Source organism: Galeopterus variegatus, unplaced genomic scaffold, assembly GCF_000696425.1.
Source record: "Galeopterus variegatus unplaced genomic scaffold, G_variegatus-3.0.2 Scaffold7604, whole genome shotgun sequence".
NCBI classification, from domain to species: Eukaryota; Metazoa; Chordata; class Mammalia; order Dermoptera; family Cynocephalidae; genus Galeopterus; species Galeopterus variegatus.
The window spans coordinates 60,435-75,815 of NW_007733715.1; the positions used below are offsets into that span (position 1 = coordinate 60,435).

Here is a 15,381-nt window from a genome sequence, read left to right on the forward strand (position 1 = left end):
GGTTAGTGAGGATAGAACTGTGGAACAGAAGTGAGCTGCAGTGATTCCATCTGGAATCCTTTCTGTAGGACCATGACAGGCAGTTGTCCAGCCCCTGCCTGAATGCTTGCAATGATGGAGAGCTCACCACATAACGAGGCAGTCCTGTTGCGTTCTGATGGATAACTTTAGATTGATGTAAGGGAGAGCATAGCGTTGGGAAATTAAATGTTACTTTGTGGAACTCAACGTCAACTCTAGAAGAAGGCAAGAAATACAGCTATTGTCTATGGATGCCTTGAATACCAAGATAGATAAATCCTCGTGTGCCAAGATCTCCCTGAGAAAGAGCCATAATAAGAATGTGAGTGGCTGGTGGGTCTGTGTGTAGATCCAGGCTCTAAAAATGGAGGTTCTCCCAAGAATTTGGAAGACTGAGTCCTTTCTCTGCCATCCCATCCAAGAATGGATTATGCCTATTACACACACTATGTAAACTATGTAAATAGTTTCTCTAATAAAAGCGGAACTCTGGTGGTGCAGGGACTTGGGTGGATGTCCAGAATTACCTATGTAAATAGTTTCTCTAATAAAAGCGGAACTCTGGTGGTGCAGGGACTTGGGTGGATGTGGACATGAGTAGGAACAAACATTTCACCAGCATTTAAAAAAACGTATTTTTATATTTTTGAACCATGCGCATAGTGTATATTACCTTACTAAAAAATTAAATAAATACAAAAATAGTTTCCAGATTTGTCCTGTAGTCACTCAGAATGACTTTGGAAAGGAGGCTTCTTCTTTTTTTGATGTAACACTCTAGATATTCAGTTTGCCTGAAACATCTCCACCGAGAAAGGCCCCTGAGTGACTGTTCTGATGTGCCTTGTGAAATTGAAATTTGGAAACTGTAAATTAGTTATCAGTAAAAGCTACCTTAATTGATTACCCTAGATGGTTGCTGTAGGGCTCTGCTATAAGAGGGGAAACTGCACTTTTGCTTGGTTGTCGGCTTCCTTGAATTTTGTAGAAGCAATTGTTCCTGCTTGAAGTAGAAAATGCTCACTAGGGAAAAAAGAGAAATTGGTTTCAGAGGAGCATTATCTCTTCTATGCAACAAATTAAGAAAATGTTTGCAAGATCAAGGAGCAAACAAGAGGCCAGGCGCCGGCTAGGAACTATGTTTTGCAGTAAAAGCTAATGTAATTTGAAGTCATATTCTGTAGCTTCTTTGATTACAATCATAAATCATCATGGTTTGCTATTGACTGAAGACAGGTAAAGTCCATTGTTAGGAGGTTTTCCCTCCTAAAAGTACCGTATTATCTCATCAATATCTTCTTCAGGGAAAATCAGTGAATATTTTCATGGCATCCCTTTGGTGAACTAACCAAAATTACAATGTATACATATATCTAATATGAAAAGTTTTTATCACCAGCACTTAATATTCTATTGTAAGTCAAATATTGTGCTGCTCCTGTGTTTATTACAGCTATAGAGGAAAACATTAGTTTTAACAAAATGATCAAATGTGCATTGCAGGACATTTATCTCCGTAATCCAAACATAAAGTGGAATGACATTATTGGACTCGATGCAGCCAAGCAGTTAGTCAAAGAAGCTGTTGTGTATCCTATAAGGGTAAGGAGGGGAAGCCTCTTGGGGGTTATTTCTGTTCATTATCCATTGGACAGGCTGTATGTCATAGACCCATCACAAAGGGAAGAGCAGGATGATTTTCTGTCTACAAGTTAACTTCTTCTGCCTGTGTCACAACACTTTGCTGACACTGGAACACCAAGGCCTAGTCTATTCTAGGCAATTTAAAATCATGTTACATATTGTGTCTGTCCTAAGTGATAATTTAAGATCTAAGACTCTGCAGTATATATGATTTGTTATCTAGTATAGATTGGTTTGGATTAGCCTGCATCCCTAAAAATATACTTATTATAGTAGAATTACCTCCCATAGGAGAGGTTCTCTCATTCTGTTTCTATAGATCCTCTTCTCATCCCCACCCCCTGCATCATCTAGGGCTTTGGTTTTGGCTGGTTGTGAAAACTGGACAGCCTCTTCCAGGGCAGTGGCCATCAGAACCAGCATGTTGTGCTCATTAGTTATTCCACACAAATCTCTGTGCAGCTCACTAAAGGGGTAGAAAAATAGAAAAATGATACTTTTCATGTTTGGTTTACAAATGGGGTGATGAGGAGGTCAGTGTATCACTTAACATTATTATTTGTCTGTAGTTCTATGGGTAGGCAGTTTGGGCTGGGTTCAGCTGGGATGGCTCATCTTTTCCCACATGGGATATTTGGCTGGGCTCAATCACATGTCTGAGGCATCAGCCAGAATGGATGCAGAAGATGAAAAGGCTGGGAAAGTTGGAATAAACAGGACAGCTGAGGCCTCTCTCCATGTGGCCTCTCATCCCCTAGCAGATAAACCCAGTCTTGTTCACATGGTGGCAGAGGGTTCCTAGAAAGAGGCAAAAAAGAGAGAAGTCCTAATTCATGAACATTATTTGTGTCTCTTTCCATAGTTCTTATATTTGCTAGACTTATATTTTCAAGTACCTTCTTATATTTTCTAGTGTCCCATTGTCCAAAGGCATAAGGCTGGGCCCAGATTCAAGTGTTGGAGAAATAGACTCCACCTTTTGATGGAAGGCACTGCAAATAAGTTGTGACCATTTTTTGTAATTTCTGGCAGTCAATATTATGAATTTATTTTATTGAGTAACCTATGTATTCTTACCACTGTGCCCATGCAGCCCCTGATTTTGAGATGCTTTTATTCTAAGGACACAAAAATCAATAAATTTGGATTGTCTTTTCCCCCTCTTTTTTCCTGTGTTCAGACATGGGGGTAAGAAATATGCTGGTGTTCAGAATTAATAGAAATTTACTCAACTTTTCCTCTAAGTGAAACTATAGCATAAAACTTCAGAAAAGATAGAACATCTCATTGGAACTCCCTGGATATGTTATCTCCATGGCATTATAAGCTCTGTGAGTGATGATGTCCAGATTTGACATTAGCATCAGCAAGAAACTAATAGCTAGTTGTAATTTCAGCATTACTTTTTCTTCCCCTCTCTTTTCTACGTAAGCTCTGTGAGTGATGATGTCCAGATTTGACATTAGCATTAGCAAGAAACTAATAGCTAGTTGTAATTTCAGCATTACTTTTTCTTCCCCTCTCTTTTCTACCAACCCTGCCCACCCCAACCCCTCGGGCTGTTTGAATTTGAATGAATGGGAGAGACTCACTGAAGTCCATGCATGTCCTGTTTAAAGTCAGCATCTCCTAATACATTTGCCACTAAATGTTCCCAGCTTCTAAAACAGGCTTCACCATAGCTTTGTTCTGCACTCATATCTGCCTTTATCTGTTGGCTCTAATATTTATCTTAAAGTTCATACCTGCTTTACAACATTCAAAAGATTGTCAGATGCTCTGCATTTAGAACTCTGGAGGAAACAATGTTATGCATATAAGAACTAACTGCTGTAATGGAGAGGAAAGGTACTAACATATACCTTTCTTTTTCTTCAAAAAAAATGCTCTTTAAAAGAGCCACAAAACTTAAGGCAGGAATTCTTATTAAGTGTGAAAATAAAATTGGGATAAGTGAGATATGACCTTAAACAAACAAGGAAGGCCTGAATCTTAGAGATGTGCTGTTTCTCACTCTAGTTTTCTAGCTTGTCTGTGCTAAGGGTGCACAGACTGATTTCTTAATACCAAATCTCATCACTGTTCCTTGTTCCCATAGTATCCACAGCTGTTTACAGGAATTCTTTCTCCCTGGAAAGGACTACTGCTTTATGGCCCTCCAGGTAAACACATCTTTCTATTTTGGTCTTGGTACAAAGTGTGTGTGCAGAGGATGAATTGTCACCTTCTGTCCTCGTGTCAGGACCGGGGCAAATGAGAGCTGAGTAACTACTTCCTTCTTCACCTGTGAGCCTGACTTCTGTCTGTAAGCAGAGCAATGGAGTTCAAGTGTCCACTCACATTTTATCCACAATGTCTCCAGGTACAGGAAAGACTTTACTGGCCAAAGCTGTGGCCACTGAATGCAAAACAACCTTCTTTAACATTTCCGCATCCACCATTGTCAGCAAATGGAGAGGGGATTCAGAAAAACTTGTTCGGGTAGGCATGCTTCATTTTGGTTTTTAAAAATAAGTTCTAGCAGAATATGGTGGTACAAAGTGATATCAGAGCTTATTTGTTTTTGAGTGATTTAGGTGTTAGATTTTATCCTGGATCTTGATTACCAAAAGCCTGGGAAATGGATTGACTATTATATGTGGATATTAATAATGCCCCCACCAGCAAAACGTGATCTCCCTTCCTTTGGGAATTTGACCAATAGTGCTTTTTTGATTCATGCATCTTAGGAATGGAAGCTGGAAAAAGAAAAAAGTCTTTGAAGTAGCCTATTTTTCTTCATTCAAGAAGCATTTATTATTAAACATGTGCAGTATATTCAGTTAACATTTACTGAGAGACCACTATTGTATGCTAGTTCCTACACTAGGTACTCTAAGGAAGAATCAAGAAACTTGAAACTTAATTATCCTTTCAGATGTTCTGAGCAACTTTTCCTCCACAGTGCCCACAGCCTACAGGGTTTTTGCTTTCCTAAAGAGGCTGTTTCCATCTTTACAATATCTTCTTTATAGTCTATGATATATTTTACGTCACAAAATTTTACTATGTCTTCCAGTCTCCTGAAGAGAACTCCTGTTTATGCTTTGTGCTTCAATGTAAGATAGATCCTTCTCAGAAACCCTGTTAAATGATCATGCTCTGTAAAATGACAGAGATCTAATCAATATTAAGTGATTATAAAATATATATCTTCTGAAAAGTAATAACTCTAAATTATTATGCTTAAATTACATTCCTGTGTATGACTCATTTTCAAACTTTTATGGCCTATTTGGAAGTCATCATAGAACACTTTTAGAGAATTGACTTACCTAAAATAATCTATTATTCACTACTTTGGTTTGTTTATAAGTTGTCTCGAATGTGTAAGTTTTTGTAAATTCTTACAAAACTTAAGATTTTAAATCTTAAGATTTTAAAACTTAAGATCTTAACTTAAATTCATAATTGAAATTCGTGGAAATCTGCACTGATGTCTTCTACCTCTTCACTCTTCACTTTGAGTCTCAGTGCCAGTTCCAAGGATGGAGCTTGAATTTAGCTGCTCCTACATTGTGGTTTCCATGTGATTCTAGTTAGCTGGCTTTCAATTAGCTGAAATTTAACTAAATAGAATCCTTATCAGCCTGAAGACTTTTTTCTTTTCTTTTCTTTCTTTCTTTTTTTTTTTTTTTGGCATTTTATTTTTGTGTGCTGAATAACAACAAAATTCTTAAAAGATGCCTCCAGAATCAGATTAGATTCATCTCCTGCTATGAAAAGTGGAGTTTAGAACCATGAGCAGCAGATACTGCAGAGTGATCAAAGAAAGATTACCTTGTACTTTCTGAAAAGGATTTACCTAGGCAGAAGAATAAATTTAGATATTTTATCAATATTCTTAACAAATATTGAAGCTAGATGGATTTTCTTGTTTAATGTTGAGTAGCCAGAAAAGTCAATTAAGAACTCTCCATTCTGTGTGAACATTTTGTTTAATGTTTTCCTCTGCTTCAGTATTATTTTGTTAGAATTCTAAGACTGAGGAAATGATTCCTCCCCGAATTTCTCCCCTTCCTGTACCATATATTTAAAAAACAACTGCCTTTTAAAAAAAGTATAAAAAGGTATATAGACCCTTGAGTGCTCAGAGCCATCTACTATTAGCAGTTGTTGGTGTAGCCTTCTAGAATGTTTCTGGATAACTACATTGCCCTAGAAAATAGTGTCTATATCTTCTTCCTTTTTAAGTACAGGTAGGACCATATCATATATCCCTCTGTACCTTGCTTTTTTTTTCCTACTTAACAACCTAACTTAAACACTGTTCCACATTGTTGTAGATAGAACATATTTTTTTGTATGTCTACATGCACTTCATTGCATGGATGCACCAAAATGTATTTAATCAGTCTTATCTTGATGGGCCTTTAGGTTGCTTTCAGTCTCTTGCTGTTATGAACAAAGCTCCAGTGGACAGTCTTATATGCACATATGTGTCTGCATGTATAGCAATATAGGACAATTTCTCTGAAGTACAATTGCTGGATTAGAAGGAATGAGCATCATTGATTGTCAAATTGCCTGCTGACAGGGTTGTACCAGCTTACAGTTAGTGGTTTTTGAGTGTGTTTGCTTCCCCACACCCTGGTCAGCACTGTGTAGTGCCAAAATTTTTTTTTTTTTTTTTTTTTTTTTTTACCTGGATGTTATTCTAGATTCCTGTCTTAATCACATCCAAATGATAGCTAATTTCTGACCATCTACACCCTGAAATTCCATAGAATCTTTGCCAATCTGATGGTGAAGACTTATATTTCAGTGATTGAATGTGCATTTTAATATTTCACTGCTCAAATGTGCATTTCTTTGATTCTGGATGAACTTCAGCATCTCTTTATAAGTTTAGACGATATTTATATTTTTTCTGTGAAATACATTTTTACTTTGGATATTTTTTTAAAAATTCAAGAAGAAACAGATAACCTCTCCTAAACTTGAAGGATCTCGTTTCCTTTCAGAAAGTACTTAATTTTCTTTTTATTTTCTGAGCTCCTGGAAAGATCACCCAGAAAATCCTGGTCATGCTGTCAAGCTCCTTACTGTGAAGCTTCCAGATGAAGAAAGCTCTTCAAAACCTTCCCTGAAATCAGAGAAGCTCTTTCCACCATTTTCTATTCCAATTAAAGAGTTATTTATAGGGAACCCTTGAGTTATGTTCCTCGCTCCTCTCCTTCTGTTCATGCCTCTTAGGAGTTGATCGCTATTGAATAGTTGAGTGGTCTCTTTAGCAAATGCATGCACCTGTTGATGCTTACATCTTTCAGCACCCCCACCCCACCCTCAGTTGTATTTAACTTCCTCCAAGTACCTCTGAAAAATATTAGACTAATGCTTCCAGAAGCCCTTACCCAGGATTCTATATATGCCCTGAGAGTGGAAAGAGCAGTGGCGTGGGCAATGCGGAGACCTAGGCTCCAGATGTGGTTCTCGTTCCAACTGGATGTTTGGTCTGGTAGAGGCTCTTTGTCTCTCTGCCCCTTAGCGAGCTCCTTAAAAACGTGTATGGTTCTAAGATAAGGTTCCTGCTGTTCCATTTTTCATTGAATAGAGTGCCGCTGTTGTAATCACCCTTAACATCAGGTATTTTGGGGCTTTTCTCTTTGTGACAAGGAAGAAAAGTTGTTTGCTTCTAATTAGGTGTCCTCTGTTGTATCTAAAAGGCGAGTGTGCTGAGTATCCCAGCATTGCCGTTGTTCTCTCAGTTCACTAGACTGAGCCAGTCTTGCCAGTGAAACAGGATTCGGTGAAAGGAAAATGCTGGCACATGAGTCTGGATGCCCCACACACTTGGGGGGAGGGGGAGGAATTTCCCATTTGGCAACAAGGAGACCTGGAAGGGATAACCTGCCGCTGCTGGTGAAAACCAGTCTGGCTTTTTCTGAGCCCGTCCCCTCTTATTTGTTCTGTGATGCTTTGCTAAGTGCTAAGTGACACAGAGAATAAATCCCCCATGCCTATTAAAGAATCTCTATTCTTTTCTAAATCTGTACTGTTTTCTCCGATCAACCAGTGAAGAATTGTATATGGTGCTCAGGAGATCAGTTTCCGGGTTAGAAAAAAAAGGTTTAGGTTTTTATACTCTTTTCATCACCACAACATCTCCCTTTAGAGCCCTTTATTTTGGTTTTATATATCTGTTCTTTTGCTGTTTGCTTTCCTGTTCTTGCTCAGTCTATAGTATTTTATTTTGGAATAAAGCATCTCATTCAATCAGGGATTGCCTTCGAGTACCTGAGCCCAGCAAGCAGCAGTGCTGAGGTGGTACGCGGAATGGGCAATGCGGAGACCTAGGCTCCAGATGTGGTTCTCGTTCCAACTGGATGTTTGGTCTGGTAGAGGCTCTTGGTCTCTCTGCCCCTTAGCGAGCTCCTTAAAAACGTGTATGGTTCTAAGATAAGGTTCCTGCTGTTCCATTTTTCATTGAATAGAGTGCCGCTGTTGTAATCACCCTTAACATCAGGTATTTTGGGGCTTTTCTCTTTGTGACAAGGAAGAAAAGTTGTTTGCTTCTAATTAGGGGTCCTCTGTTGTATCTAAAAGGCGAGTGTGCTGAGTATCCCAGCATTGCCGTTGTTCTCTCAGTTCACTAGACTGAGCCAGTCTTGCCAGTGAAACAGGATTCGGTGAAAGGAAAATGCTGGCACATGAGTCTGGATGCCCCACACACTGGTCCTCTGTTGTATCTAAAAGGCGAGTGTGCTGAGTATCCCAGCATTGCCGTTGTTCTCTCAGTTCACTAGACTGAGCCAGTCTTGTCAGTGAAACAGGATTCGGTGAAAGGAAAATGCTGGCACATGAGTCTGGATGCCCCACACACTTGGGGGGAGGGGGAGGAATTTCCCATTTGGCAACAAGGAGACCTGGAAGGGATAACCTGCCGCTGCTGGTGAAAACCAGTCTGGCTTTTTCTGAGCCCGTCCCCTCTTATTTGTTCTGTGATGCTTTGCTAAGTGCTAAGTGACACAGAGAATAAATCCCCCATGCCTATTAAAGAATCTCTATTCTTTTCTAAATCTGTACTGTTTTCTCCGATCAACCAGTGAAGAATTGTATATGGTGCTCAGGAGATCAGTTTCCGGGTTAGAAAAAAAAGGTTTAGGTTTTTATACTCTTTTCATCACCACAACATCTCCCTTTAGAGCCCTTTATTTTGGTTTTATATATCTGTTCTTTTGCTGTTTGCTTTCCTGTTCTTGCTCAGTCTATAGTATTTTATTTTGGAATAAAGCATCTCATTCAATCAGGGATTGCCTTCGAGTACCTGAGCCCAGCAAGCAGCAGTGCTGAGGTGGTACGCGGACCACATGGAGTAATTTGGGGAACAGAAAGGGGCAAAATTCTTCAGCCCCGTTACCCATGACTGGAACCCTATCCTTTCCCTACAATTCTTCCTTCAGACAATAACCCTCCTATTGTCCCCAAAAGTTAAAGGAAAAATCGTGAAATGATTTTTCATATTCCCAGGATTTTGTGTCCGTTTGGAACATGTTATTGGCAGGGTGTCTCAGGGGTTAACCAGCTGACTGGAAGCTTGGGAACTGAGTTTTATCTTAAGCTCTCCCATTTATGGTTAGTCAGTTTGCACTAACCACCTACCCTCTCTGGCTCTAATTTTATCAAGTGATAAATGGAAATAATTGGACCATCCAACCCCATGGGGTGGTGGTAGGGAGAAATAATTGTAATGATTATAAAATTATTGTGAAATCACCGAGGGCAGCATAAATGCTTTTTATTATAGTCACTCTAAGCTTTAAATCTCTGGGAGCATCTGAGGACTTTAACTGGAATATATGAATTTGAATATGTGTCTGCTTTTCCCCCACACAGGTGTTATTTGAACTTGCCCGCTATCATGCCCCCTCCACCATCTTCCTGGACGAGCTGGAGTCAGTGATGAGTCAGAGAGGCACGGCTCCTGGGTAACAGACAGGGTTTTGTTTTTTTTTCCTTTTGGTCATCATTTCTCTCCTCTTGTAAGTGTGTTTGATGGTCGGAAGCCCATCGACATTTACCAGCAGAATGAGCCTATTAATAAGCCCACAAATTTTCTGCAGACACATGGAAAGGTCTTTAAATTAGATCCTGTTAACTGAATAGCTGATTTAAGTAGTTTTTATAACCGGAGGAAATGTCATCCTCCCTTCCCCCTTCCCCACAGAGTGGTTTTCAGACCCGAAGATCATCCAGCCCCAGGATCCCAGGCTGCCACAACAGTCCTGCCGGCTCAAAATAGCCACCTATGACCACCTCGTCTGGAGCCAGAAGGGCTGCCCGTGGGGAGCGGGGCCTGCCCACTCAGCCACTGCAAAGGGCCAAGTCTGTATTTCACTCCTGCAAGGCAGTCCTTGAGGGTGTGTGAGGCCAGGGAAGCCACCACTTCTCTGTGTCATCAGGTTATGGCTCAGCGTGTCTGATTTTAAATATGTCACATAGGTTATTTCTAAAGATGAAGTGTCAGCTAATGTCCCCAGCAGGAAGGAACACTTCTCAGACTGAAATAAGCCTTCTGTTTGTGTTTCCAAAAGGCTGAGTAGTGTTGTTTTGTTTGTTTGTTTTTAAGACCAGCTTTCTGTCTTGATCAGAGGTATTTTTCTTTGAAACTTTACTAAACTTGGTACACCTGGCTTGAAAAGACAGATCTCTGGGAAATCTCAACACAGCAGCATTTATTAATGACCATTAATGGTCTATCATCAAGGCAGAACTAATCTCAATAAAAAGCAAATAATTAGCTTGTTGGAAGTATAACTAGAATACAATTTCTGCAATTTTACTTATTGGAAACATTTTCTTTTCTTCTTTCTACTGCACCATCACCCAGCTGGGGATCCACCAGAACCCCTAGTAGTCATTCTCTCTGCAAGGACCAGGCCCCTTCTGGCCCACCTTACTGTGGTGACCTGTGCACTTGTCCTCACAGTTGCTTTGTTGGTCCCTATCTCTAGGTTTTCCTACAGCCTTGATTGGGCTAATATGGAAACTCATCAACTACTACTCTTGAATGCACTCCAGGTTTTGCCTCAAACTTCAGTTTCCTTGACTGGAACTTGAAGACTCTAAAATTAGAGTCTTCAAAGCATCAGGGAATAAGGGCAGATACTCTGAAGACTTCTTGGATCCTATAGTGTTAAAAGAATCATAATTAGGAGCAAATGCTAAATAAATACATAACTATGCTGTGAGAGTATCTTCTCCCTTAGGAAAAGATAGTTGGGTTGTAAGGGCATAAATCCTAAAAAACCATATATCTAATTTAAGTTGCTATTGCACACATGCACAGACAAGAAGTCAAATATCCTGTTGTCCAAGAAAGGCATTTTTTTTTTTTTTTTGTCCTTTTAACTAGATCTATACAAGTGAGGAGGCAGGAGAGTCTGCTGAATGTGGTCAGTGGTTAAACTCAATTTGGATTGTTGTGGTCCTCACAGTGTGCTCCTTCTTGGTGGTAAGATCTTTGGAATTGGAGGAGAGGACTTGGAGGGCAAATTTGCAGAGAAAACTGCCTCCAATCTGCTCTACAAAGAAAGTGTTGGTTTCCATGTCATTATCTTGCTTTTTATCAGAAGAGAGTGAAACAGATTCAGTGTAGTAGATCATCTTTCCTGAATGTTAGATCTATAATTGATACTAAAAGAAATACTGTGTGAAAGTACTTTCATGCATGCTATATAAATAAAAGGGATTATTCTCAATTATGCCATTTTTTAAAGGCGTAAATAACGCTGCAGATAGACACGGTTGGGCTGTATTTAGTCTATCCAGTGGCACTATTTACCCCTTAATTATTTTCTAGTTCACTGCCAACCTTTGGTTTTCTTTTGAATACCACCATTATATGAGGGTACTTCAAAAAGTTCATGGAAAAATAGAATTAAAAGATAATACAAATCTTTTCATGAACTTTTTGAAGCACCTTTATATTCACTTATTTCCTTTCTATTACTCTACGTGAAAATGATAACAAATAGCTTTTCTCTAACTCTAGAATGAGTGGCTCCCTTAGCCATCAGAACAGAATCCATCCTACTGTCACTGGGTCATTGCTGTGAGTGTCAGTCTTATCATGAAGGTGATGGCCCTGCCATTTGAGACAATCACACCTCCCTTCTCTCTGTAGGGGAGAACATGAAGGAAGCCTTCGGATGAAGACAGAGTTACTGATGCAGATGGATGGGTTGGCTTGCTCAGAAGATCTTGTGTTTGTCTTAGCAGCTTCTAACCTGCCATGGTAAGAGATCAAGAGAGTACATTTTGAATACATTTTCACGAGCCACTAAGCTCAGATGAAAATTTTATACTGACCATTTCAAGCAAAGCCTCATTGTTTGGTTCCAGCCCTAGAAGATTAATTTGAGGGCTTTACTGTTCAGATCCACAGTCCTATCTGTACCATGAAAGATCTGCCTTAATAGAGAGAACACAGGCTACCACTGACGATATTTAAAATGAACATTTTGAGTTTAAAGGCAAATTATATACTATGTTTAAATTAAGCAGGGCTTTGGCATAGAACTATAAAATGCTTAAAATCTCCAAGACTCAAAGAATATTTCAGAAACAAAATGTTTGGATTTTATTAGTATTAAAATTAAACTTTTTTTAAGTTAGAAGGAAAACCTTTTCTTTAATGTTGCACGGTAAATAGGAAGCTAAATAAGCTCTAATTGAAAATATAATACACTCTCAGAGTCTTTTATTCCAACAGTATCCCAGAGTGTTTTAAGTACGATTCCAGAAGTGGAATTGGGAAATAAGAGATGTTGACTAAGGAAAAACAATATCTACTTGGAAGTAAATAGGAAGTTAAATAAGCTCTAATTGAAAATATAATACACTCTCAGAGTCTTTTATTCCAACAGTATCCCAGAGTGTTTTAAGTACAATTCCAGAAGTGGAATTGGGAAATAAGAGATGTTGACTAAGGAAAAACAATATCTACTTGGAAAGTATATTTAAAAAATAATTGCAATCCCTTTATAGTTCTAAGAATATTTTCACATACATCATTTCTTTCAAGCTGCAGATGAGGCAAGAGACTTAAAGGAATCACTGCTGTCCATTCTCAGACAGGAACCAAGTTCAAGAGAGGTCAATCCACCCAAAGTCAAGAGCAATCTTGTAACAGAGCTGGGACTCAGGACACCCTTCCCCCACCCCACCCCACCCCACCCAATTCTTTTCCCACATTCAAAGATGAAAATAGAAACTCTTTTGTAGCATAGTGATCATCTGGGATCCCAAACCAGAAGTCACTAAAAAATTATGACATTTATGCATAATCGTTTATTTTAAATATATTCATAACTTAAATCTAGCTCCCCCTCCCCCTGAATTTATAAGATTTTCTCTACTGTGTTAAGGCGATCAGCACTTCACTTTTGAAGAGATAGGCGTTTATACTGAAACAATATTAAAGTGGAGTCCAACCAAAGAACCATCATTTAAATAAGATCATGGAACCCTTCAGGGAAGGAATCCCTGTTCCCTCGTCTGTTTGAAGCAGGGTTGATCATAACCACTTCACTTATGTTCGGCGTGACTGTGAGAGTCACTGGGGTGGGTGTGGAGCTGTGAAGCTTCCGGTAAGTGCGGCGAAGGTCTGTGTCCCTGGGGGACCTACACATTTTCTAGAAGAATGGAAGGCCCTAACTCCCAGTGAATACCTAAGAATTTTTTGAGGAAGTTATTGTCCTACCTCAGTTTCCCTAAGCCCCAAATAAAATGGTTCACAGTGCCCCCCCCAAAATACCCAGAAAACAAAATACATAAAACAAAGCAAACAAACAAACACAGAACTCTCAAGGTTTTCTTTTTTTAAGAATCCCATAAAATAACTGAACTTGGCTTTTTTACACAAAAGGAGGTATGTTACATAAATTTGTCTGTATCTTGATTTTTTCTTTTAATCTTAACAAAATATCCTGGAGATTTTTCCAAATAAGTATACAAAGTTCCTCCTTATGTCCTTTATAGCTGTGTAGTGCTCCATTTCGTGTGTGTGATAATTTATCCCACCAGTCACCTAATGATGGCTGTTTGGGTTATTCCTGCTCTTTTGCTATTAAAAATGATGCTGTAATGAGTAACAGTGTGCCTATATCACTATGCGTATTTGCCAGTGTATCTTAGGGGTAGGTTCCTGGATATAGATTGCTGGGTCCAAGGGTTAATGTGCATGAAATTATGGTAGAGACTGCCAAATTTCCCTCCATAGAAGTTTGACTTTGTATTCCCACTTGTGTCCTGCTTTCATTACTTAACATTATAGCAAGAACATTTCCAATGTCATTAAATAATCCTTGAAAATTGGATTTTGTAATGGCTGCCCAAAATTCCCATATGTGAATATACCATAATTTAGTTAATCATTCCTTTCCTATTGAACATATATGATGCTCCAAAACTTACTCTGTTATAACTAACACTGAAATGAGCTTCCTTGTATAAAAGTTTTTGACTAAAGTTCTGGTTATTTCCTTAGGACAGATTACTGGAAGTCAGATTACCGTATCAAAGGGTTTAGGTGGTTTTTAAGTCCCTTGTGACATATTGCCAAAGTCCTTCTAAGAGGAAATAGTGTACCTTTATCAAGAATATTGGAACAGTTCTTTTTCTTGGCTTCAGGGTCTTAGATGAGAGAATAGACTTATTTGATTCAAGCAGTGTGTCCTTCTGGGAGAAATAACTAAATCATACCAAACTACAGTGTAGACCCAGTCCTAAAATCCCAAAAGAAATTCTTTGTGATTAGTGGCAGATCTCATGTATAGCATCTTTCAGGGAACTAGTCTATCCTATCCTTGATGGCTCATTAACTTACCGTTTTCCCTAGACACATCTATTCTGTCTCAAAGGGACAGGCATTTTCTCCCTTCTCAGCAGTGAGATGGCATGCAGCCTGCTCTGAAGATCACCTTCTATATCCTATCCTTGACGGCTCATTAACTTACCGTTTTCCCTAGACACATCTATTCTGTCTCAAAGGGGCAGGCATTTTCTCCCTTCTCAGCAGTGAGATGGCATGCAGCCTGCTCTGAAGATCACCTTCTCTGGTCTACAGAATCACAGAAGGGACGAGAAGGAGGCAAGACATGACAGCTCAACTGTGTCATTTGGCATGTAAATAAGCAATAAAAGGAATAACAAAGCTCGTTTCTTTAACATAATAGCCATGTGAGAAATGTAGTGAGCTCAGTGAAGGCTAATCAGACCCACCTCGATTGTTGAGTGTTCATAGACTCAGGCCCAGGAGTCCAGGGGGAAACAAGGTACTGAAAGGGCCATCAAGGCAAATGCCATCTTTAGACATCTGTTTCACTCTGTGGTAGTATCTACAGATAAGGCGTGAAGGCTGTATGTGTGAGGTACAATGAAACTCCTGTTTTCCCTGGTGTTTGTAAAACAGCTAGAAATTCCAGCAGCCCTCTTAAAAATCATGTACCTAGTATGACCAAGCTCTGGATTAAAAAGCAAAGAACAAAAAGCCCCTAAAATTTAGAAGAAAACGCAAGATGCAAGAGGTCACAGTACTGGAAATAAAATAGTCTTGATCTGTGTTTTGGGGAAAGTCATCAGGAAAAAGGAGCTGTAGGTCAGCAGTGGCTCACCTGTGTCATTACCTCATGACGTCTACCCATTTACTTTTTCAGCCAAATTTTTTTTTTTTTT

The 15,381-nt window shown here is 39.2% G+C and overlaps 1 protein-coding gene across 1 annotated transcript in view; it reads left to right on the forward strand.

Moving 5' to 3' along the window:
* KATNAL2 (katanin p60 subunit A-like 2) overlaps positions 1-15,381 on the forward strand; it is a 47,043-nt gene that overhangs the window by 13,288 nt on the left and 18,374 nt on the right. The window contains exons 7-11 of the mRNA XM_008592120.1: positions 1,525-1,623; positions 3,764-3,827; positions 4,028-4,146; positions 9,541-9,632; positions 11,831-11,941. Of these exons, the coding sequence (XP_008590342.1) occupies positions 1,525-1,623; positions 3,764-3,827; positions 4,028-4,146; positions 9,541-9,632; positions 11,831-11,941 (485 nt within the window). The remainder of the gene's footprint in view (positions 1-1,524; positions 1,624-3,763; positions 3,828-4,027; positions 4,147-9,540; positions 9,633-11,830; positions 11,942-15,381) is intronic.